The sequence below is a fragment of the Medicago sativa genome, chromosome 8 (assembly GCF_051527215.1).
Source record: "Medicago sativa cultivar Bolivia chromosome 8, Bolivia_mono, whole genome shotgun sequence".
In the NCBI taxonomy this organism is placed as follows: Eukaryota; Viridiplantae; Streptophyta; class Magnoliopsida; order Fabales; family Fabaceae; genus Medicago; species Medicago sativa.
In genome coordinates this window covers 68,846,343-68,872,588 of record NC_140756.1, presented here as the reverse complement: position 1 = coordinate 68,872,588, position 26,246 = coordinate 68,846,343, and the positions used below count along the sequence as shown (strand labels likewise).

Below are 26,246 nucleotides of genomic sequence, written 5' to 3'. Positions count from 1 at the left end.
TTGGAATGAAAAAAGTAATAAAACTAAAATAAAATTGGAATAAAAAGGGTAAATTGACTAAACGTAAAGTGAAACGTCTAAAATTTGACAAAACGGACTAAAACGAACCAATGGCCTAAATGAGGTACTTTAAAGTACCTCTCTGCCGAAATTTCGTGTGAAATGACCAAAATGCCCCTGGGGGCTAAAATGACTAAAAATGACTCAGATGCAAATTTAAAATGGATTTTTAACAAGGAATTGAATCAAAGACTCATACAAGCAAAATTAAAAGACTCAGAGGCAATTTTTAGGATTTAAACAGTAACTTGACACTTGAAATGACCAAAATGCCCCTAGGGGCAAAACTGACTCAAAATGACTTCAAATGCAAATTTTGGAATGGATTTTGACATAGGATAGAAATGGGGACTTATTCACACTACTTGAAAGGACTCAAACAAAACTTTGAAAGACTGAGAGGGAATTGACATGGGAAATGACTAAAATACCCTTACATGTGAATTTTGCAAATGAAATTGAAATAAAGTGCAGAGAAAGATGCAATTGATCAGAGACAATTCAAATGACTTATAATGCAAGAAAAGAAAAATTGACTAGTATTTTTAGGTCCAAAATTAGGGTATAACAAGCTATACTCGATAAGACTTTATAGAAGATTATTTTTAGAGTAAATTACACCTCCTTTTTTTTGAGAGTGAGAGAGAGAGAATTAAATTACCTTACCATCATAACTTGTGTTAAAATATACATTTTCATCATCTCTTATTTAGAATACATTATAAAAAGATTTCACTTTTCTTTAAGAGCGAAGCTTGGATTACATTAGACTACGGATAAGAATTTTAAACAATAGATAGATATTTTATAAAAATCGTCATCATGATGTCTAATATCTCTCTGTTGGACTTTACGCTAAAGATGTTCATTTAAACACATATATTGAAAGAAAATTTGAAGATCTTCATCATTCTTAAACACATTCTTGGGTTGCTCGGATTATATAATACAACAATTTAGCCAGGTTCGGATTATATAATATGAAAACTCTCAGTTTATTTGGACGGTGGCGTTTCACCAATGGTTTTGACGGTTTGTGTTGTGTTTAATGCATTTTTGGACGGTGGAAAACATATCATTTGAGTGTATCTAAGACTTGTTTTAGACTATAAATAGGCTTCCATCTTCAACAAATTCCTTCATTCTTCACTTCACAACTTTTCTTACTTTTTCTTAAACATTTTTTAGTTTTTAGAAGTGTTTATGGTGTCATGGTCATTGCTTACCGTTCATAGAATCTCTGCAATTGCTTTGCAGCTTATGCAGAGATTTTACGACGGTCAGTAGAGACCTTTGACATCAAATACAACACTAAAATCTCAGTTCGTAACTTTTCAGATTTTATATTCCGTAAAAAACTAACAATCTTGTTCGGATTATATAATCCAAACTAGGGGTATTTTTGCAAGACGCATGAGAATAACAAAGGTGAAAAATGTAATAGTCTAAATTATATGCCTAAGGGAAAAGGCCTATGATGAAGGAAGAAAGAAAGAAAGAAAGAAAGAAAGAAAGAAAGAAAGAAAAGGCATTGAGAAACAAAGTCTAACATAATTTTGAGACTTTGCGTTGACACTTTGATTGCTTCACTCGAAAAATCAATTAACGTGTAGTTTCATTCATCCCATCCCCTTTGTTTGCTTCATTTTTGTGCAAACTTTTGGTTTCCCCAAATTTCATATTTAACACCTTCAACTTTCTAGTTTTCTCTTTAATTGTTGTTACTGATTAATAAAAATTAATAAAATAATGTTAACAATTTTTTTAAAATAATTTTTATTGATTATATTAGAATACTTGATTTCTTTTCAATTGCTTTTATTGTTTATTGAATATTGTTAACAGCTTTAGTAACAATTATCCACACACAAAAAACTCTTGTAACAATCGTTTTGATTGAACAAAAAATTTCAAAATTAAAATTAATAAAATACTATCTTAGATCAACAATGCCTCAACAAAAATTAAATTGATTGGACTTATAATCGATTGAAAAAGAAATGTCAAATGAAGTTGATTATGAAAATTTTTTGCGTCTTAAAATACTCAAAAATAAAATTTAAATATGAGTAAATAATTTTAATAAAATATATAAATGGCTTCACTTTGGAGTTCGCTTTAGGCCTCATTTAATGTTGGGTCGGCACTGCTAGTGATTGTGTATGGAATTATGCTCTTCTCCCAACAAAAATTGCTCACTCCCAACCAAACTTCCCAAAATACCCTTGCGTGAGTTAACTCACGCTAGTGTTAATTCTGCATGACTTAACTCACGCTGCGTGAGTTAAGTCACGCATGTGTTAATCTCTGCTTGACGTAACTCACGCTGGATTAATCAACTTAAAATCAAACAATTTCAAAACCCTAAATTACCACATTGCACTCTAAACAATATCTAAACTACAATTCCTAACTTAATTCATCACTAACAATCCTAAAAACTAACATGCAAGCCAAATTTCTAAAAACCTAAAAATGTCAAATTTCTCCAGAAAATCATAAATTTAAACCAAAAAAAAAAAAGCAATGAAGTAGGATAAGCAACACTTGTTGATTTGCGTGATTTGATGTTGATTTCGTTGATTTTGGTGAAATTCCGATTATGTTCAAACTCTTGACTAAAAACTAAAATTTAAGAAGAAAAATGCAAACCCTCAAAATCGAACACTGCGCAATTTAAGAAGAAGAAAAATGCAAACCCTCAAAATCGAACACTGCGCAATTTAAGAAGAAGAAAAATGCAAACCCTCAAGATCGAACACTGCGCAACTGCGCAACAAATTGTGTTTTGTTTTACCACTACACCATTGCGACACGCCTATTAATTTGTTATATTTTACCATATATAACTAGTAATGTTTGGCCTTATATTAAAATATATATTTTGATACCCTTAAAATTGTGAGGCTTGTCATCGTAGCCCACCATACACATGCTATGGATCGGCCTTGTATATTTACTTTTCTAAAGAGAAAAATGTATATTTTAACATAAGAGATGAATGATGTTCAATTCAAGTTTCTTTCAAATGAGATACATATAATTTATTGTTATTATTGCTTTTTTAGTAGTATTACTATTATTATATTTATTATTATTGGTGATGGTGGTACTCCTATAGCATATAGCCACGTGTTAAAAAATCTCAATGTAACTCTGTGGTGCATGGGTGCACTGCCACTCCACTCGACCATGTATGTAACTATAGGGAAGCAATGAAATGGTCAAAGCTCAGAAAACATGTGGAAATAGAAAACCAAAGGATCTCAAACTTCGCATTGTATTATTCCCTCACCATTGGTTGATGAAACTTTGAATTAGGACCTCTCACATAATTTCTAAATCACTAGCTTTAAAACTCCCACAATTCATCACTAGCTAGTTCTATAAAGACAACCTCAACACTAGTACATTCTCGTCCTTGTCTCAAACATAATTTTTTTACTGCATGTTGCACATATTTTGATTGTCTCTCTAGTTATATCTATATCTATATTTATATATTGCATATATACCACGTATTTGCTAGTTTTTGAGAATCCTTAGCACAATGGGTAGAATGTTAATGAACTATTTGGCTATGAAAACGGACCCCGTTGTGGCTAGTTTAATTGATTCAGATTTGAATGAGCTTAAGTTTGCAGCTAAGAAACTCTTCAATGATGCAACTATGTTGGGAGGCAAAGGGGTTGGCATGTCTCTCCTTAGATGGATCGCTTCCTTTGCTGCCATGTAAGATCAATTATATAATTTTGTTCGCTGCAAGTCTCAATAAGTGTTGGGCCGACACTGTCTATATAGGCACTATTGTTTAACAATCATATTTTTTAGATTAATTTGACTATATAATAAAATATTCATTTCAGTTATTTATTGATATTGGATCGAACAAATTGGAGAACCAATATGTTGACTTCATTACTAGTGCCATACATTTTCTTCAGCTTTCCGGAGTCCTTGTATAATTTTTTCAGGTAATGTTTAATCGAAATTTTTCATCGTCCTCCTCTTTTCTCTTTTACTATTCCATTTGAACTCCTCTTCTTTCCCATTTGAGTTCTACATTGAAATTTTGTCGAAATTTCATTTTTTTTTATTTTCAGAGGAGGAGTTGGAAAATGGTTCGCTTTCGTTGCAGTCGTGTTGAGGCTTTTCTTCAATAAACATTTCCCTGGTATATGTTTTAATTAATCTTAAGCAGCTACATATGTATAACAACATTAGTGCCTAGTTTATTAAAATTGACTTGAATTATATTAATCCATGCAGATTGGTTGGAGTTGCCAGGATCAATGATCCTTCTTTTGACAGTAACCCCTGACTTGTTTGCTGTAAAGTTTAGGAACAATTGGATTGGAGTAGCAATTGATCTTTTCATTGGTTGTTACCTGCTACAAGAACATATTAGAGCTACTGGTGGATTCAGAAATTCTTTCACACAAAGACATGGAATATCAAACACTCTTGGCATCATCTTTCTCATAGTCTATCCTATTTGGGCAATGGTTATCCGATGATTATAAAAACATTATACCATATAGTATGGTAATAATGTCAAAAAAATTTGGAAAATAAATTTTATGGAAAGTGGAGTCAGAATGCAACTGAACTTCACTGTTTTTGTAGACATTATATTTTTTTTGGAGCAATTGTAGACATTATGTTAATGCAGAGTTTATTGTAATTTGTCCTCAAAATTATATATACTAGAATACACAATTGTCACATAGCAATCCCAAAAGTTTAACATTATGTGAACAAAAATATTGTTCTTGGATGCAATTTTTTTACTTAAATACTTGTTTGGAGTGCTAGAGTAAAGCTAATCACCTAATCAATTTAAAATTTTCAGAATTTCCTTAAGTATTTTCTACATCAAAAAAAGTGAAGATGTAAGTGTATAAGCATTGAAATAAAAATTACATATATCCTTCTTTTTTGATAGAATACATATATCCATCTGGTTTGAAGCAAGAATTAAAGATAAACGAGACTTTTTCACCTTACTAATGCAGCAATCTTTAAGTTGACACTGAGATTATCAATTTTTTCACATGGAGTTAAGTTGTTTTCCGAATATGTGATTGTAAGAATGTATTTATTGGTAAGAATTTGATAGAATTGCTTACGTTCATTCGCTAAGGGAAGAATATATCAGGATCCTTGCTCAGCCTGCTACCACTAAGGATAATGTCACCGTGCTCATTGAAGGTTTACTTTCTGTTAAGGTGTGTCCATTTTTTTTTGTCTGTAACGAAGCACCCACACTGACACATTGACACATGTAGTAATCTAAGAAACTATATAATCACATGTGTGGCTATGTGTCAGACACTGGACACACCCTCGACCAGACATGTACATGGGACACAACACATACTAGTGGTGCCACTTTAGACTCGGTTTTCTTTGTGGAAATATTTTTATTTTCATTTGCTAAAATTTGTGTTAATTTTACTTGTTGATAAGGAAACAATGAAAATTGAAAAACGGTTTTTATATTCAGTCTAATTTAATTGTGTGTATTTAACTCTTTTTTTTAGTGCAGATTGTGGATCCTAAACTTGCTTCTTATGGGGTTGAGAATGTCCTTCATGCTGTCATTCAGCTGGCTCAAAGCACAATGGGTATTGAACTCGGTAAGATTATTCTCGACAAGTTCTTTGATGAAAGGGACACACTCAATGAAAAGATTTTGGTGAGTTTTGTTTAATGCACTGATTGTTTGTATTGTGCTAATGATTATACCATCAATTCAGCCTTTTCACAGAAGCATTTTGTTACTTCAGTTTTAAGTCATCCTTAAAAACAGTTAGGCCATTTAATTACTACCACACACCCACATCCAAATTCAGCCATTTTGAATGAAACTGGTACAAGTGTAGTGAATAATGACTAAACAATAATCTCTGGAGAAGGAATTCTCAATCAGAGATACAAATACATATAAAATATTTATTCAGAAACTGATATAAACAAAAGACAAAACAGGAACAATAGAACGAGGACACCATTAAGTTGATTGATCAAGAAATTCGAGAGTCTTGTGTCTCTCCATTTCAAGAATTCGAGAGTTTGGTCTCTCCTTATCAAACCTTTCCAAATAACAGATTTTTATTTGCACATCCTTACTCGTTTGGACATGGTTCCTAATCCTGCTTAGATGTTTGTACACATAGCAATGACAGCAGTATTTTAAACGGCGGATTATGGTGGCCAGCCATAAACCTGCCATATAAACACGGTGTTGTGGCCTGTGGCGGAAATATGATGTATATAATTGATATTACAGCTTATGGTGGCTGTCACTAATCTGCCATGCTAAAACGCCACGATCTTTCATGGCGGAATTTTGACAACACTGATGACAGTAGATAACAAACACAGTAGTTTCATATTCGATTCCCTCCGAAACCAATTAAAGTGGGTTAATTTAACTTCTTAAAAAAAAAAACACAAAGCAACAGCTGCGGGCTACGGACTTGCTCTTCCATATGTGTAAAACTCGTAAGAATTTTAAAATTTGTCTTGAAAAGTATATAAAGAATAACTCTTCCGTTATCTGCAGCCAAATTTAATAATGGTTAATTTAATTGTGAAAAAATTGTTGCAGGAATCCATTAAATTGGCTGTAAAAGGATGGGGTCTAGAGTGCTTTAAATATTTGAATTCAGTTTAGAAAATGCAACATTATTAAATTCTCTCAAAGAAGAATTTTGTCATCCACTACGATTCTACCTGAAAGATTAATATTTACAGCTGCATGTGGATGATATCAATTCACACACAAAACATTTGTTATCATTTGTCTTTTATATATATATATATATGTACTTGCAAAAAAGTACGGTAAGGAATACTAGGATTCTAGGGTTTAGACTGATGATTAGATTCCTTGAGAATGCTCTCAAGAGTAGTATTTATAGTCTGCTATGGGCTTGGGTTTCGGTTGCTTGATTCCCAAGCAACAGGGGTATTTGTGTATTTTAGGTGGTTTCTAGAGGTTTCTAGAAGCTTAGAAGGGCGGTGCCTCAAGGCGAGAGCGCCAAGGTCTCAAGAGCCCTTATTGAGGGCGCCTGAGCCCTTCTGGAGGTCTTGGAGCCTTTCTGGAGGGCTTCTAAGCCTTTAGGAATATTATGACGGTTCACAGCCCCCCAAGCACGAGTCTTGGGACAAGGCGAAGTGATGACAACATGGGACTGGATCTCCTAGAGATCATTAAGTCTTTAGAAAGGTTTTGGTGGTTCACAGCCCCCCAAGCACGAGTCTTGGGACAAGGCGAAGTGTTTGAATTTCTTAATGCTTTTTCCTTTGGGCGTTGTCATCCGAACTTGGAGAAACCCCCAGGGTGATTTTATGTTTTCTTTATAGACCTCCATGGAGTATCTATTCGAATTGTTTTTATAGGTTGATTAATCACAGCCCCCCAAGCACGAGTCTTGGAACAAGGCGAAGTGGTTTGTATCGTTGTGACGAGTTTACTTTTTTATGACGATTCCTCATTAAATTTGCGTCGGTTTTGTTTACTGAATTCGTTTTTGGAGATTTACATAAACGATTTTATTACTTTTGATGCTTCGGCGATTTGCAACAATTTGAATTTTGTCGTGCTTATTTTCTCGTATGCTCTGGTGACTGTGTGAGCTCAGATTCTCAACATTTGGCGTGATGTCCTGGCGACTTTTGTCGGTTGATCTTCATTTGTTTGGTGTTTGTGACTTTGAATATTTATTCAAGCTATGTTTGATGCGGTATCCCTTTCTTCTGTGGCTTGATTTTCCACGAATGTTAAGTAATTTTATGATTTTATACGTTGCTTTGATTTCATTCTGCATGTTGGTGCTTTTTGGTTGATTGTTGATGGGATGCGGGAGTCGTTTCTTTAAAAGTGAGCGTTTCAGCGACTACGTCTCTTTTGTAGATCCGATTAAATCTTTATCAATCAACTGGTACCTTTCGGCGTCCTAAAATGTTGACATAAGCACTTCGGTGATCATGTCGAGACGCCTGGCGTTTATTTTTTGTTTTCAAGAGAAACCCTGATGGCGGGCTGTCCGATTTATTAGTTTACACTTCCAACTTTGATGGAAGGCGCTTCCCACTCTGAGGGAAGACTTTTGCTTCCCACTTTGAGGGAAGACTTTTTATTTTACACTTCCAACTCTGATGGAAGGCGCCTCCTACTCTGAAGGAGGACTTTTGCTTCCCACTCTGAGGGAAGACTTTTTATTTTACACTTCCAACTCTGATGGAAGGCGCCTCCTACTCTGAAGGAGGACTTTTGCTTCCCACTCTGAGGGAAGACTTTTTATTTTACACTTCCAACTCTGATGGAAGGCGCCTCCTACTCTGAAGGAGGACTTTTGCTTCCCACTCTGAGGGAAGACTTTTTATTTTACACTTCCAACTCTGATGGAAGGCGCCTCCTACTCTGAAGGAGGACTTTTGCTTCCCACTCTGAGGGAAGACTTTTTATTTTACACTTCCAACTCTGATGGAAGGCGCCTCCTACTCTGAAGGAGGACTTTTGCTTCCCACTCTGAGGGAAGACTTTTTATTTTACACTTCCAACTCTGATGGAAGGCGCCTCCTACTCTGAAGGAGGACTTTTGCTTCCCACTCTGAGGGAAGACTTTTTATTTTACACTTCCAACTCTGATGGAAGGCGCCTCCTACTCTGAAGGAGGACTTTTGCTTCCCACTCTGAGGGAAGACTTTTATTTTACACTTCCAACTCTGATGGAAGGTTAGGCGAGTTGTTGTGTCGACCCAGCCAGAGCCTTTATCAAGGTTGGCGTTGTGGGGCTCGTGGATCCTTTATCTTCGTGCCATTGGTAAGTGAATTCTGTTTGCATAATAGAAGAAAAAAATGCGGAGAGAGTCATATATATGAAAAAAGGAAAGGGCGCCTAGTTAAAAACCTGCAAAACAAATCTCAAAGGTTGAGAAAGGTTAGAATAACTTCGTGTTTCATCTTTATGTTCTTAATGGTGGGACGATTGCTTCCTTGCATTTTTAATCATGGCGCCTTGTTTGGTGAGTTCTTCTTGTTTTGTTTAACCTCGCCCTTGGCGGGCTTGTCTTCCTTCCAAACTTTATTCATCTGAAATATAACGTTATTTCCGAACTTCCAAAGTAAATAAATAAATAAAAGAGTTTTAATCATTTGCAATTATATTCAACGGGAACTAACTATTCTTTGTCTTCTTTTATTTAGCTCGCCTATACTTTGTACTCCTCTTCCTTTTCCTCTTCATTCTCTTGCTAACCTTCTTATTTGATTATCTTTTGTTTTTAAACCTTCTTTCTCTTCTATTAGATTGGAAATTAAGTTTTCCCGCTACTTCCTTACTAGCTCGCCTACTTCGTTCTTTTATTATACTCCTTCTCTTCTAACTTGAATTCTAATTTACTTGGTACTTTATTTTTCATGTCTTTGTTTCCTCACATAAAGTTGGAACTAAGCCTTCTGCTCAACTTCATTATTCTACGTGGGTCTGGTGCTATTAGTCTTTATCTATTTTTTTACTAAACAATTTAGTTCAGTTCGTAAAGTAAATGGTACATGGAAGGGGTTCCCAGGAAAGAGAGGTGGGTCACTTGGACCTCTTAAATACCAAGGCTTTCCTCGCCAGAAATCCTCACATGTGACCTTTTAACAATACTACACATTACTTTTGCCGCAGGGTACCTAGAGTAATCTTTCTTTTAATAACCTGGTCCTAGGTCTTGTGTTTTGCTCATTTTTTTTTCTCCTTATTACATTGTAACTAAGTCGCCCAACGAAAATTAATGTCAAGTGAAACAAGCTAATTTGTCTATGAGACTTATTATCCACATATGATGTATATGCACCAACAAATAATTGCAAATAAACAAAATCGATAAAGAGCCTTCAAAATTAAGGTTGTAAAACATATTCTCTCAAAATTTATTGGGCAAGAAATTTTCTTCGAATCAAAAGGTGGAAATATATTGAACATAAAATTTTCTCCAAATCTAAAAGTGTAAATATATTTTTTTAAACTAAATATTTTCTCAAAATATATTGGGCAATAAATTTTCTTCAAATCAAATAGTATGTTTTCTTAAAAAATATAGAACCTGATATTTCTTCGAAAGAGAATTGCTTGAGGATGGAAGAATCGCTTCGAGAAAGAGTATCTCGTCATCTAGATTTTGAGGCCTGATGTTGGTTTGATCTTCCCCAGTTATCGTCTTTTAGAGATCGCCGCTAGGTCCAGCGGCGTTTTGTGCAGCTCTGTGATGGTAAGTAGGGATATGTATCCTAATTGCTTCTCTCTTGGACCTTATAAAAGTCAAATGACCGCCAGAAATTGTACTGCTTTTCGGCGAAGGATTATAAGGGCCGAACTACCAAATACCATATGCTTTAGCGTCTTGATTTCTCCGTTATTGTCTAAACAAGCCAATATGAATAGTAATACAAGTGGAATATAACTAGTAAGAGGAATTTAATTAGTAGCATAATCAAAAGGAATTAACCATCATTATGATGCCACGACATGTAGGCATAAAATAACTCATCCTTCTTCAAGTAAAGAAACGAAAACGTACCGACTACGTCTCCATAAGGAATTTGAATACAAGTACAACATGAATCTAAGAAAGATATGTGATATACTTTAATTATGGGACATACCAATACTATGTGCTTTAACATTATTTATTCATTTTACAGGTCGCCAAAAACTATCTGTATGGAGAACTAGTAGCAATTAAATCACAAGAATTACAGCATGGTAGAAAATGCATCTCATAAAATTATTCAAACGAAATTGGGTATATTTTAGAACCACATTGACAAATTAATGGACTTCAATTGGTAAAAACAATAATAGTTAGTAGGTCTATTTGACGACAGTTCACAATAACCACTTATAATCTAATAATAGCTTGCCACAGTATGTTTCATTATTAATAAAATTCAACACAGATTAATAAAACGTATGAGATCATAGACTAATTGGTTCCCGTTGCGTTGACTTCAAAACCAAAGCGATGTGCACATTAAAAACAGTGGTACAGAATAAAATTAGTATGAAGATAGAAAAATAAGATTCGATGAACGATTAGTTAATTGGATGAAACCTGTTGGCGTGTATTATCCTTCGTTTGAAAGAATCTACAAACCTTCTCGCCAGATTCGAATACTGTCGAACATGATTCACAATTTCCAGATTATTTTTATATCCTTCGGCTAACTTGCTATAGAACAAACGACAATACAGACCGGACCACACAATTTTTGCAGGAACGGCGTGGTGAAACCTATGGCGGTGAAGGAACAATAACTGATCGGAGAGATGGCAAGGTTAGGCTCCTAGATCGCGATGAGAGACGCGATCTAAGTGCTTAATTCAGAATTAGGGTTTTACGATTTCCAAATCGCGATGTACGATTCAGAAACGTGGTCAAGGTTAGTTTTACCTTTTCCCACAGACGGCGCCAACTGTACTTGCAAAAAAGTACGGTAAGGAATACTAGGATTCTAGGGTTTAGACTGATGATTAGATTCCTTGAGAATGCTCTCAAGAGTAGTATTTATAGCCTGCTATGGGCTTGGGTTTCGGTTGCTTGATTCCCAAGCAACAGGGGTATTTGTGTATTTTACGTGGTTTCTAGAGGTTTCTAGAAGCTTAAAAGGGCGGTGCCTCAAGGCGAGAGCGCCAAGGTCTCAAGAGCCCTTATTGAGGGCGCCTGAGCCCTTCTGGAGGTCTTGGAGCCTTTCTGGAGGGCTTCTAAGCCTTTAGGAATATTATGACGGTTATATATATATATATATATATATATATATATATATATATATGGGGCCGTTTGTCTATTTACGAAAGTTAATGATTAACAAAATCAAAATTTTGTATCATCATAATCATTTGATATCTCATCATATTTTTATCCTTTTGTGTTTTTTGTAATAAAAAATAATATCTAGAGGAGAGAGAAAATAACTCTAAAGAGTGCATTTAGACAAATGAAGCTCATAAACAACGATGACGTGAGAACCATGTTCTCGATATTTGGTCAGAACAATGCTAAAGACCAATCGAGTTGGACACTTCTTTCGTCAAATCTTTCAAATATATTTTGAAAAGTTTGATCCGACCTAAGAACTACGAAGAAATCATGGCTCTTCTGGAGGAACTAGACGAAGAAGTTAGTTTGACTGATTCATGATATGTTTTGTTTTGTTTTATTTTATTATATATTTTACATTGTTAAATTATGTCATTTGATGTATTTGAAATTGTTATATATGATGTATGTCAATAAAATTAAATTACCTGAGTTAAAACTCGTATTTTGTAGGGTAAAAGACATTTTAGATTATATAACTCGAACCTATCAAGGACATGATTTTTCTATGGTGCATATTGCACCGACAATTTCTGTGGTCCATGACACACAAAAACTTGTATAAATAGTGTGCTTGTTTATTTGTTGTACAAACATAACAAAAAACCATGAACACCTTGATGGATGTTGTTATGAATATGTTGGTTATAAGAATAGTGCTAAGGAGGGAAATGTGTTTCAGCATTGTTGTTATGAACAAATTGGGTTTCATCAGCACTCAACTTAAAAACTCAACAAAGAACTGTGAAAAATTATACGACAGATATAAATACGAAGAGGTTGTTATGAGCTAGATCTTGCAGTCTTGTCAATGGAAATATGTCAGTTTGCAAAATAGTAAGATCTATTTCAAAAACAACCTATTGGCACATCATCCCTTTCATCATCACTTCTCTTATTATGTTGTTTTACGTTGTTGAATTATGTCGTTTATTTTTTCCTATGTTATTTACCATAAAATCCTTCAAAGATCAAGGTTAAACACAATTTGGAACAATTCAGATTATATAATCTGAAATGTTGCTGATATTTTCGACATATACAATTTGAACCATCCCAGACTGTGGATAGTGGCATTACACCAAAGGTTTTGACGGTTTGTGGTGTGTTTAATGCTTTTTTGGTCGGTTTAGGCAGTGTAAACATCTCCTTTGAATGTAGTTACAATCTAGGATAAGTTTTTGGCTATAAATAGCCTTGCATGCTTCAACATATTCATACCTACTAAACTTCTCGGTCATTCTTACATTCACATTTTTTAGTTATGGTTGTTTTATGATATCATGTTCATTACTGACCGTTCACCTCTGAAATTGCTTTGTATTTTTTGCAGATACCGTATGACGAACAACAAAGACCTTTGATATCAATCACAACATATTTTTTTGGTTTTATTAGGTTCCATCTTTTAAAATCTGAATATCCCTACAATATGGTTCAGATTTCATAATCCGGATAAAGAGTATTCTCAAGAGAAAAAATAGGACGCATCTAATGGGGTGAGAAATGTAATAGTCAATAAACTAAGTGTGATTGGAGTATGAAACATATTTAGCTAAAACTGATCCAACCCAAGCAGGGGCGGATCTGCTTAAGGCAGGGTGTGGCAATAGCCACACCAGCCCAGCCCAATTTTTTTTTAAAAAATTATATATTTTTAATCAAAAAACACACTCAGCTAGCCCAATACTATCAACACCCTACATTTTCCTTACAAATTCCAAAACACACACCAAACACATTTCTTTCTATCTTCTCAATTTTCTCTCAGATTTCTTTCACCCTTCTTTCCACTCCTCAAGGCCTCACCCTCACCTCTCCTCTCAGCCAAGTTTTCTTGTTTTCCTCTCCCGACAAGGCCTCACTTTTTTTTTCTTCGTTTGTACACCGAAACAGTCAAAAGATAATTTCATCACCATTTTGCTCTGAAACATTTAGATTGAAACTGAAGTTGAATGGTTTATGATCTCTTTTAGTAATTGGATGGAAAAAAAATTAGCCTCACTGATTTTTTGCGTCCATATCCACCCCTGAACCCAAGTCAACCCATAACCAACCTTACTTTCCTCAACCATTGGAGATAATAAAATAAAATTTTACCAAAAATGAAAATGAAGGGTTTTACGAGTATTATAGGGGTATAGATATAAATCTATCCACTTAGTAAGGTTGTGTTTAACTGTTTAAGCCCAAGAAACCGGTCCAATCTAAGGAGGCCCATTGAAACCCTAAATCGCTCCGCCTATAAAAACGAATCATGGTTTCACTCTTCAGCATCACATCAATCCCAGCATAATTGTTTCTTTCGCCTTTTCCTCTGTTTTTGTTTCTTTGATTCTTTTGTTGTTTATTTATTCAATTTTGTTTCATTGTTAGTTTTTATGAATGAGTCGATTTTGTTTGAATTAATTAGTTTTTATGAATGAGTCGATTTTGTTTGAATTAATAGGAACTCAGATGTGGAATTCTCAGTGATGATTAAAACGATGACGAGTCTGATGAAATCCATTCAAAACAATTGTGAGGACAAAACGAGGCATTTGTCTGAGAGAATTCCACACTTCCATTCTATCATGTTTTGATTTTTTTGTATTTTGATTTTGTAATTATATATATGTTGGCACTATGATGATTGATTTTATTGTCATATGATTTATATGATTAAAAAATCCTCCTACTCATTCTGAGTGCCATTCAAAATATAATTTGCAATTGTATGTAGTCATTATAATTATAATTTCCCTTTTTTTTGTTATAACATAATATTCGTGATCATGATGATGACTCCATAAAATTCAAGCTCAACAGACCGCAGTGCAGTGCTTTCTTCTCTTCTCTTATGAGAGATTGCTTTGCGTGTCGATAACCCCGCTGAACTGAGTGATCTATCTCTCTTTTATTTTATATTTTCATTTTTTATTTTTGGGGATTGAAAAAGTGTTGACGATGAGGATACAAAGCTCCCTCTTCTGATTTTAAGGTGAGGACAATTGCAGGCAGAATCGAACCTAAATAAATCTAGCCACCACTGAGTCAACTCTTTTCTCTTTCTTTATTTTGTTCTGCTTTTTTCTGTTGCTTTAGTTTCAAATCTGATAGATGGTGGATTGTGCAGCGACACTAATCTACTACTTCAGTATCAGTGCATGTAGCTGAGGAATTTGTATTATATATAAGCATGTATGTGACTAATTACTTCAGTTTCTTGTATTTTGATGATGCCTAAACTTAAAAATTGGTTCAAAAAGTTAGTTTGTGGAAAAGATCTTAAAAGAAAAATTGCAAAAAAAAAATCTTTAATTGAATCCTTAAAAGGCAGCAAAAACTCAAGTAACGTAACAAATATTGTTTGACAGATTAAACGAGCGTATCAAAATTGATAAAATGCATCAATACCATTAGGTATAAATGATTGAAATACACGACTAATATTCTAAGCATGGTCATCTTGAACCTTTCTCATAAAGAGATTGTGGTTTCCATGAAATGTAGGTAACAACTCAATGCACTTTGTATTGAAGAGGAGAATGAGAACAACTCTTATTCAATACAAACACAGGATTTTTGACAAAAAATTATATCGATCTTTTTTTTGTCCCTCCAAATTGGCAAAGATTGTAAATTGCACCTCTGGTCCTCCAAATTTCACCCTAATCATACCCCATTTTTTGACTTAAAATAGCTCATTTTGTGGTTTCAAAGTGACAGTTTTTTAGTTTTTGTTTTTATTCAGTTTTTTATTATTATTTGATTTTATTTTATTATTTTGATTATTATTTTTTATTTTTTATTTTGAATTTTTTTACTTTATTTCATTTTAATTTTTTTATTTTAATTATTTATCCAAATGCATAGGATACCATTCAGGGCATTCTCTTCCTTTTACGGTCTTTGTAATTCTTTATTTTTGTCCAAACATTTTGGTTCAGATCACTAATCAAGTCATGGGTATTTTTGTCTAATAGAAATTTTGCCAGAAACTTTAATTCTATCCTTATATATACCTCTAAAAATTTCACTAATCAAGTCATGGGTATTTTTGTCTAATAGAAATTTTGCCAGAAACTTTAATTTTATCCTTATATATACCTCTAAAAATTTCAGAGATATATATAGGGGTTGAATTAGGGTTTTTATGGTAGAGTATCTGTTGGACCAAATTCACCTGGCTTGATTGGTGATGTCAAAAATTCACTTGGCTTGATTGGTGATGTCTTGGAGGATTACAAAGACTCTAAAAGGACTAGAATGCCCCTTAAAAGTATTCTATGCATTTTGGACAAATAATAAAATTAAAAACAGGATTAAAATGAAATAAAGTAAAAGAGATTCGAAGTAAAAAATAATAATAAAATTCCAGATAAAATAAAATAATAATTAAAAATTGAATAAAATTCCAAATAAAATAAAATAATAATTAAAAATTGAATAAAATCAAAATAAAAATAAACACTAAAAAGTTGTTGCCTTTAGAACCACTAAATGAGGTATTTTAAAATATTTTTCTGCAGAAATTTCGTCTAAAAAACGAAAAATTCGGTCCAAAAGACGAATAAAAATGAGAATTTTAGGTCCAATGGGGTATGACAGATGCCTCTATCTAAGTTTCTTCGTACGGAGATTGAAAGTGAAATTTTTGATGAAATGATATTGAGCACCTGGAGATATGTAGGAGCAAAATCAAACTCTTGTCAAGCACATTAATAAAAAAAACCCATATTATTGGTCTTTCCAAATCAAAAAAAAAATATAACAAAACATTTTTTTTTTGCATTAGCTCACTAATCTTTTTCGTAAGCAAATAATAATCAATTTTAGCTAAAAACTAAATAAATGCAAGAGGTTCCTATAGAGTACTATGGACGTTTAGGGTGTTAACACATTCCCTTTACGTAACAAACCCCGAACCTTAGATCTCTTAATTTGTGGGTTTATTCGAACTTTTCCCCTATTCCTTTGGAAATTAAAGCTCGGTTGGTGGTGAACCTATATTTATGAGTCAACGCTAATCAATAACTTGATCTCTGAAAATCACCGCGAAAAAATCCATTTAAAGTTTTCAATCGATTCAAACCCTTTTCCTTTCTTTTTTGTTATAGATTCATGGCTCGTAACAGTGATACATCAACTTCTTCTTCTTCTGGAAAACGAACAGGGAAGGTTGAATGCTATTGTAGAGTTGATTCTTCATTGGTAATTTCATGGACAGATGAAAATCTTAGGAGAAGATTTGTCCGGGTTTGAAAAATTCAACGGGTACTCAAGGAATGCAAATTATTAGGGCCCTTCTGAAGAAAAACAATGAGGGAAAAAATTGGCTATTGGGTTTTATGTGCTAGGGATCATTGTTATTTTGTTTTTTATTGTAATATTATTCAAATAGTTATTGATTGACATTAGACCATTAGTTTTTGTTAGTTTTGCTTATATGGGAGAAAAATTGTAATCTGAATTCCTTTATGTTCACTTAACAATTGAATGAAACTTGGAGGGTCAGAAGTGTGATTTTCAAACCTGGGGGACCAACATCGCTAGTATGGAAAACTTGGGGTCAAAAATGCATTTTAGCCTTAAAAATATGCATGACCATGAATAGATTGGACATCGATAGGAGTCCAAATATCAAAATACTTTAGTTCAGAAGGTTTGTCAAAATGACATACATCACATATTGCAATGTTATCAACATTAAGAAAAGGAAACATAGAATGTAAAGAGGTTATTCTATAAGAGGATATGTAATCTAATCTAAAATACCATAGAGCATTATATGGTAAGGAAACAGATGAAGGATAGTCTTTGCTTAGCACACACAATCTTATATGAAAAGGGTAGATAATATAATTCTTCTCTTTTATCAAGAACCAATCATCTTCAATGTGTTCCTTTCCTAAATCAAACACGGGAAACCATTAAATGCGATTGTGAAGTTCAATGAATTTCACAATTTTAAAACATAAAGTATATTGAAATGAAACTCTAGCACATATAAAACATGGAAAATTACAAAATTAGAAGTAAATTTAATGGTTCCAACATGTTTATCTATTGCATAATAACCAGTAGGTAATCGAACGTGAATATGAGGAATTTAATTGTAAGAATGAAACCACTTTAGAGTGTCACATATGTGATCACTAGCTCAAGAATCAATAATCCTGGAGTTTATAGTAAAATTACGACATGATAAAGATGAAATGAAATGAAAACTAATACCTTGCCTATTAGCTGATGTATGACCAACCGATATGGAAGAGAAAACCTAATTAGAAGAAGCATGTCCAACACTGAATCTTGATTAAAAGATGAAAGTTGAAGTAAATGAATTAGCTTGTGATACTACTCAGTGTCGATAGAAGGAGAAACACATTTGTATGTATCAATTAGAGAAGTAGAATTTAAATTTTCAGTGTCATTTTTTGAGGTTGCAACATGATTTGCATAAAATTGATTAAAGTTCCTCTAAAGATGTGGACGATAGCCATATTTCCTATAACATACTTCAATGGTGTGACCATTTTTAACATAATAGGTACAAACTCTAGGTTTATTGAAATTATAACCTTGATATTCTTGCTATTGTTACTAGGATAACCGCCTTTAAACTTAATTCACAACATTGATCAATGGTGAAGAATCATAAAAAAAATGGTGCAAAATTTTCATGCCTTTCTTGTTGCCTTTCACAATGGATTGAACAATTGAAGACGTAGGATCAAAAGAATCAGTAATCGGAGGAATTGTTCCACCAACGAGAGATCTGTGCATGGAAAAAGCCCAAAAATGGTAGTTGGAACTATTAAAAATTGAAGCAACTGCCACAAAAGATGGATCATCACTTGAAAACAATTGTACTCTCTTTGTCAAATGTAAGCAATAAAAAACTTATATTTCTTGACCTTAATAATCTAATTACTCCAACGATGCGTTGTCATTGGAATAATATATTATGTCGATGTATAATTATTTTACACATGTAAGTACTTCTCCTAATGTTTGTGAAAGTAATTATTGTTGCTTATTGCACAATACAAGAATAGTGAAGTCTTTATTATATGAGAATTTTTTTTTTTTTAAGAAAATTATATGAGAAATGATAACAATTGTCCTTGAGGCATTGATTAAAGAAATCAAATATAGTTTATATTATATTGTAAGTTGTGCATTCAATGCCTCAAAGTATAAAAAATGACATTTTTAATTTAAAATTTTATCTTTCAACTTTTTTAATCGGTGCTCCATAAGCACCGATTAGCATGACCCTTATTAAAAAAAATCCAAGTAGTTTAATGAATAAATTCACACACTATAAATATAAAAAAATAATAGAGAATTCTTGATTCAAACTACAAACAATATCCGTTAAACTACTAATCAAACTGCAATCAAAGGACAAACAACATTTTCTTTTATTGACTCCGATAGGATTAATATGTAGTCCAGGTTAGTCCTATGATGCAAGTGAGATAGATGTTTTAACGGGTAGCACTTGAGTGACATAACATTTGGTAATATCGGTGACATTTGTCAACCACAATATCACAATCCTTGTGAAAGAGAGAAAGAAAAAAAAAGTCACTTATAATAATGTGGTTTATCAATGTCACCAATATCATCAAATACCATGTCACCCAAGTGCTACCATATTTTAATACTTACAATTTGATTTTCACCTTAAATCAATAAATCTTGTAATTAAATCAAGTGAAGTTATAATTTTTGTGACTATAGAATTGTCATTTATTTCAAAGTAATGTTTTTCCTCTCTGCTTATTATGTTACTGATTCCATGTTCCACCTACTCTCCGTCCCACATTATTAGTCATTTAAGGTTTGTGCACGATTATTAAAGAAATGATTAATTCTGTTGATTTCAATGGTAAAATTAGTAGAATTTACTAAAACACCTTTATTAATTGTAGTTAGTGGAGTAATTAAGTTTGAGGAAATTCAATAAATAAGGGTAATTAATAGATGCTGCATTGATATTGTAAAGTGACAATTATTTTGAGAAAATGAAAAAATACTAAAAAGACAATAATTACGAGACGGATGAAGTAATTTATAGATGTAAGAAATCTGTGGTCAGATTCCAGTCACCAAAAATCTGACAGACAGTATCTCTATCCTATTGAAGAACCTTGCCACGTGTCATCCAACAAAACAAATAACATTACCTTGAACCATCCAATGAGAGATCACCTTATCCTATCCAAAATCTTACTCATACCATAGCCACCAAATAACTGCAACCTTCAAATTCTCAACCAACACAAAACCTATTGAAAACAAGTTTGTTTGTGTAGAACAGCAAATAGTTAACAGAGGAGCAATGGCAGCCTCACTCCAAGCAGCTGCTACACTCATGCAACCAACTAAGTTACGTAGCAACAGTTTGCAGCTTAAGTCTACTCAATCTGTTTCTAAGGCTTTTGGTTTGGAACACTATGGAGCTAAGGTTACTTGTTCACTTCAGTCTGACTTCAAGGAGTTGACTCACAAGTTTGTTGAAGCTTCTAAGATTGCTGGATTTGCTCTTGCTACCTCTGCTCTTGTTGTCTCTGTATGTTGCTTTGTCTCTCTATTCTTTATCTTCATTTTTTTTCATGCTAATTTGATATTATTAAACATTTGGTGTTACATGAATACTGCAGAATTTACTGTCATTCATTTTATAGTTTTATCTGTTTAATTATACCTTTGTTGTTGGTATTATTGGATTAGTTGTGATGAATGGTCTGCTGGTTTAAATTAGTTATAGATCATTTTGATTAAGGAGGCCAGTTAGACAATAACAAGTTGCAATGGAATATCATAGACACCCAAATAATTTAATTTTATCTTGTAACATAGTAGGTGAAATAAGTTTATAGTCCTTTTAATATCATGCATGGTCTTTCAAGTTTAATCCATACTAAAGTTTTATTCAATTTTAGTCCGTATTTTGAAATCTTTCCAAATAAATGGATGATTTAGTCCCCCTAGAGACTAAGTAGCAAATATACAACAAAACAAGGACTAAACTTGAAAGATGTCATTTTGTAAAGACTAAAAAATCATATTTAACCATCACATTACATAACCAATACAAGGGGTTTATGATGTTAATTCCTAATTCCCAACCTAACTTGAATTCACCTCGGATCCTCTCATGTTTCAGCAACCAGAGGTCAGCTGTTGGATTTCAAAGGTTGAGATCCATCAGCCGACCTCTGATTGCAGAGATAGGGAATGATCAAAATCCACTTGAATGGGATACTAATTAATTTTGAAAGTGTTTACTAGTTGAACTTATTGTTTGATTCTATCTGATTTTTATTCTACATAACATGACCAAGAGTAAGAATATAAATTAATTTCAGGGAGCAAGTGCAGAAGGTGCTCCAAAGAGGCTGACATTCGACGAAATTCAAAGCAAAACATATTTGGAAGTCAAAGGAACCGGAACAGCAAACCAATGTCCAACCATTGATGGAGGAGTAGACTCATTCTCCTTCAAACCAGGAAAATACAATGCCAAGAAATTCTGCCTCGAACCAACTTCATTCACAGTTAAAGCAGAAGGTGTAACCAAGAACACCCCACTTGCATTCCAAAACACCAAACTCATGACACGTTTAACCTACACACTCGACGAGATTGAAGGACCCTTCGAGGTTTCATCAGATGGATCTGTCAAATTTGAGGAGAAAGACGGCATTGACTACGCCGCAGTCACAGTTCAGCTTCCCGGTGGTGAGCGTGTGCCATTCCTTTTCACCATCAAACAATTGGTAGCATCAGGGAAGCCAGAGAGCTTCAGTGGTGAGTATTTGGTACCATCATACAGAGGAAGCTCTTTCTTGGACCCAAAGGGAAGAGGTGCATCTACCGGTTATGACAATGCAGTTGCATTGCCAGCTGGAGGAAGAGGAGATGAAGAAGAACTTGGTAAGGAAAACAACAAGAGTGCTGCATCATCTAAGGGGAAAATCACATTGAGTGTTACTCAAACTAAGCCCGAGACTGGTGAGGTTATTGGTGTGTTTGAGAGTATTCAGCCATCTGACACTGATTTGGGTGCTAAAGCACCAAAGGATGTTAAAATCCAAGGTGTTTGGTATGCTCAGCTTGAGTCATAGATAGCTATAGCTAGCTTCTTTCTTATGCTTTATTTTGTTGTAAACTTCAAGAGTGTTGATGCTTTATCCTTTGACTCAACAACTTTCAAAAGCTGAGAGGACTATCATGTTTGTATATTATATCGACGTTCAATTACAATGTGCTTTTAATGTCGAGGTTAATTAAAATTCCATGCTATTGCCGAGGTTTTAAATTAGGGTTGCAGTCACGATTGCTTTTGCAAATATGGTTTTAGGTATCTCGCATTGCAATTACAATTAATATTGCATTTATCCTCAGTTTTATGTACACACCATGGATCCCTTAAAATGCTGGTTCATATTAACCACTGCCTAAGATTTGTGTTTGATGATAACTCACAAGTGAGAAATGTCCAAACATGATAAGCTTTGTTTTCTTCTATGTAATGGGTTCCACCTTGTTCTTCTGCAACTAATTCTAATTGTTTAGGTACCAACACAATGCGGCTAAATGGAGCACTGAGTTACTAGGTGCATTGTGCTTTACAAGCAAGTATCTTGCTAGGTTTAGAAGTTGTATTGTGCTTTACAGAAAATGTATTGCACCCTGAAATTTGCAGTGTACCGGGATCTTTTTTCCTAGCTTCTTATAATATAAGACATGTACATATGATATTAGGATTTTTTATTTTTTTTTTTAATGGTTAGAATGAGACAATATATCCATGGATAAACGGGATAGATGATTTTGAAATGATTTTTTTCACTTTAAACTTAATTCATTACTAACATCAAGACAGACAATGACCGCTCATATATATTTCCACTTTTATTGACAAATATCGAATAAAATGGTAGGAAAAAAAAAAAGATTTTATATAGTGTCTAATATTGTTCTTATTATCGTGAATTCTTAGCTCTATAGTGATGGATTCTTCATATTTTAACGAAATTGATCTATTTTTTTAATTCATAATTTAAATAATATTATAATATAGGAACAAGACTACGTAACAACATTTGACACTATGAAAATACCTTATTTTATTTTTTTCTTCAAAAAAAAACTTATTTTAATTTTAGCAATTTTGATCCCTATGTTTTTAAAATTGTTAATTTTTTATACCTCTATTTTCAAAACCAACTTTCTCATCCCCTAGTTAGAAAGTTAACAAATTAAAATTTGGTCCACCTCCTCTTTGGATGATGTGACAAGCTCATTAATGACGTGGATGCTATATGACATTGTCTATGTGGCACATTTTTTATAGATCATTTCTACTTTATTAAAATTTAAATATAATTATAAAATTAAATAACAAATTAATATTAAAAAAAATTAAAAAAATTGGGGAATAAAATTAGAAACCCTAACTTGATCTTTTGTTCCCAAATTGAAGTGAGAAAAAAAATTCCAAATTGAATAGCTTCCGAAGAACACATTCATCATCCATAATCATAAAATCATTTTTTTGACAACCCCACTTTGGAAAACCATTGATTTAAGCCATAAAATTGAAAACCCATGATTTTCCAAGTTGATCAAACAACTATATATGACAAATCCAGGACGACAACGTTTTCAGAACAAATAAACCGAAAGAGATCAAACGGTTGTGTTTCTACAGCGCATGTTAGCAGAGCTTCAGAAAATTATATTTTTATAAAAATTGAAAGTTGAAGCATTTGTTGAAGAAGAAGTGTTTTTTTTTTTTTTTAAAGGAATTGAAGAAGTGTTCTTCTATGGGAGCTATTTAATTTTGGATTTTTCTCTCTTTAATTTGGGATTAAAATAATAGTTTAAGTTTCTAATTTTATTCTCCAATTCTTTTTTATTATTTAATTTTAATATTAATTTGTTATTTAATTTTATGATTATATTTAAATTTTAATGACGTGGAAATGATGTGTCAAAAGATATGCCACATGGACAATGTCGCATAGGATCCATGTTATTAATAAGTTTGCCACATCATCCAAAGAGGAGGAGGAATAAAAAAATTTGTTGACTTTCTGACTAGAGGGTGAGAAAGTTGGTTTTGAAAATAGGGGTATAATAAATTAACAATTTTAAAAATAGAAGGATCAAAATTGCACTTAAGCCTTAATTTTATTTACCAAAAATATATTTGATCATAGTATTTATAAAATATTAATATTTTTTTCTATATACGATTATATGCACAAGAAAAGCGGATATAAAAGAATTTTGTTTCTTATTATGTGCCGAATGAAACAGAGAAGCATACTATAGTCTCTAGATCTACATGTGAAACTGGATATCGTGTCTTGTTTTAGAATAGTTGATTCGTGTCTTCGCTTCTGCTACGTGTGAGATACAATGTTTGCTTTTTCTCATTATAGATTTACAAGTAATGTGTCAAATCCGCTCCTCTTCTTTGTTATCATAACCAAAGTGCATACACATTGCAGCAAATCTAGTCTTCCATGAAAGAATTAAGCACTTGGAAATCGATCGTCAGATTGTTAGAGAGAATCTGCAAACTGGCCTCTTCAAGTTGCTCCTTGTTTCCTCTAAAATCAAGTAGTTGATTTCTTCACCAAATCTTTGCTTCCTCAACCATTCAATCTTTTACTATCCAAGTCGGGGATGTTATATATCTACCAACCTCCAACTTGTGGGAGATATTGGTAGAAAAGAAAAAAAAAACTCGCTAACACTAGATCTTGCAGTACGAGTGAGTTATGTTGAGTTTACATTAGTATAGAAGGAGTGATTCTATTAGTATAGTACAACTTAGTTTTGATAATACGAAAACAAATGTATATCTACCGCGATACTCTATGATTCAATTTCATATTCTATACCTAGCCAAATGGACTTAGCCTTTTTCTACGTTGTAGTGCGTAACACTGGCACATCCGATCTGCATGTGCGAGAGTTGTAAGTAGTGCAGATCAACATCGACTTACCATTTCCAACATCACCAACAACGACGATGCGAACACCTTGTGACCCAAAGACATGTTATTTAATTTCAATTGTTTCAAGTAAACATTATGTCACATTTCTTCAGTTAATCATATATAATATCCTTTTTTATTGCTAACACTTAACATAACAATGGCATCTATAACAGACTCCTGTGATTTCTTAGTTGCTTATGTAGCAAAATTGTTCAAAAATTTTTTTAGACTATTTGCTATTGGAATTAAGTAACAACATCCATTTAAAATGTGTATCAGTTATTTTAAAAATCAGTCGCATAGATACCTATATTTTAAGTCCTATTTACAAAATAAGAGTTGATATCTAGTTTTTTTTTTTTTTTTTCTTTTGCAATGCTTTCTTTATTATGGCTGAATGATCAAAGAGTGCCAAAATAAATTTATTTTACTATCAATCGAAAAATAAATATTAAATAAAATTGATTACAATAATTTAATAAATCATTTAAAATCCCGAAAATCTTGATTTGTTTTTGATAAAAATATATTAATTTTACTAAAATATGACTATTATATTAAAAATGCCTTATTTTAAATTTTTCATCAAGCCTCGATATATGTTAGACCGGTGTTGAATGTTATAAAATTTTATGCGATTATTTAAAAAATAATAACAATTTGATATATAATAGTTACACAATACATAAATACAAGAGGAGTTCAAATTTACGATAATTTTATATTTCTAATATATATATATATATATATATATATATATATATATATATATATATATATCATGTTTATTCTCATCTGACAAGCATGACTCACATCAAATCATATTTAATGCATGAAAAAAAAATGGGATATAAGTATTTTTTGCAAGATATATTGATGGTTTGTGCATGAGTTGGTGTTGTTGTTTGTAATTGAAAATGGATGACTCCAATAGTCAATTTTAATACATGAAGATGGTAGAGATATATATTCTTTCCAAGATATAGTTGTGGTTCATGTACGTAATTGGTGTTTGTGATTGAAATCCATGACCTCAAAAGTCATGTTTAATTCATGAGGATGGGAGAAAATGAAATGCGTGTGAATTATATAATATTAAAATTAATTTTTAACATTTTAATTCTTAAATTAGTGATATATTAATTATTTTTTATCCTTTCTTTAATTAATAAAGCGCATTCGTCAATATTTGATATATTTCTAAGACAATTATCTTTGTTAATTAATTCATGTAGCTTATGAATCAATTCACCATAACAATAAATATTGTAACAATTAGTTTCTTAGCATTATTTAAGT

At 32.7% G+C, this 26,246-nt stretch overlaps 2 protein-coding genes and 4 non-coding genes across 6 annotated transcripts; all 6 read left to right on the top strand.

The window, feature by feature from the left end:
• The first annotated feature begins 3,458 nt into the window (after positions 1 to 3,458).
• COR413-PM2 (cold-regulated 413-plasma membrane 2) lies at positions 3,459 to 4,787 on the top strand. The gene is made up of 4 exons (XM_085735996.1): positions 3,459 to 3,792; positions 3,927 to 4,034; positions 4,164 to 4,234; positions 4,330 to 4,787. The coding sequence occupies exons 1-4, from the start codon at positions 3,611 to 3,613 to the stop codon at positions 4,575 to 4,577; spliced, it is 609 nt and encodes a 202-aa protein (XP_085592122.1). The 5' UTR covers positions 3,459 to 3,610; the 3' UTR covers positions 4,578 to 4,787.
• Positions 4,788 to 14,403: 9,616 nt separating this feature from the next.
• Positions 14,404 to 14,490, top strand: LOC146900921 (small nucleolar RNA SNOR75). Its single transcript, XR_015024451.1, has one exon. It is a non-coding gene; the product is annotated as a small nucleolar RNA SNOR75 (small nucleolar RNA).
• Positions 14,491 to 14,557: 67 nt separating this feature from the next.
• LOC146900920 (small nucleolar RNA Z105) lies at positions 14,558 to 14,624 on the top strand. Its single transcript, XR_015024275.1, has one exon. It is a non-coding gene; the product is annotated as a small nucleolar RNA Z105 (small nucleolar RNA).
• Positions 14,625 to 14,707: 83 nt separating this feature from the next.
• Positions 14,708 to 14,823, top strand: LOC146900919 (small nucleolar RNA Z107/R87). The gene has a single exon (XR_015024448.1). It is a non-coding gene; the product is annotated as a small nucleolar RNA Z107/R87 (small nucleolar RNA).
• A 50-nt stretch (positions 14,824 to 14,873) lies between these two features.
• Positions 14,874 to 14,973, top strand: LOC146900918 (small nucleolar RNA R30/Z108). Its single transcript, XR_015024441.1, has one exon. It is a non-coding gene; the product is annotated as a small nucleolar RNA R30/Z108 (small nucleolar RNA).
• A 5,266-nt stretch (positions 14,974 to 20,239) lies between these two features.
• Positions 20,240 to 22,252, top strand: LOC146900917 (oxygen-evolving enhancer protein 1, chloroplastic). Its single transcript, XM_085732086.1, has 2 exons — positions 20,240 to 20,500; positions 21,300 to 22,252. The coding sequence occupies exons 1-2, from the start codon at positions 20,270 to 20,272 to the stop codon at positions 22,056 to 22,058; spliced, it is 990 nt and encodes a 329-aa protein (XP_085588212.1). The 5' UTR covers positions 20,240 to 20,269; the 3' UTR covers positions 22,059 to 22,252.
• Positions 22,253 to 26,246: the final 3,994 nt, after the last annotated feature.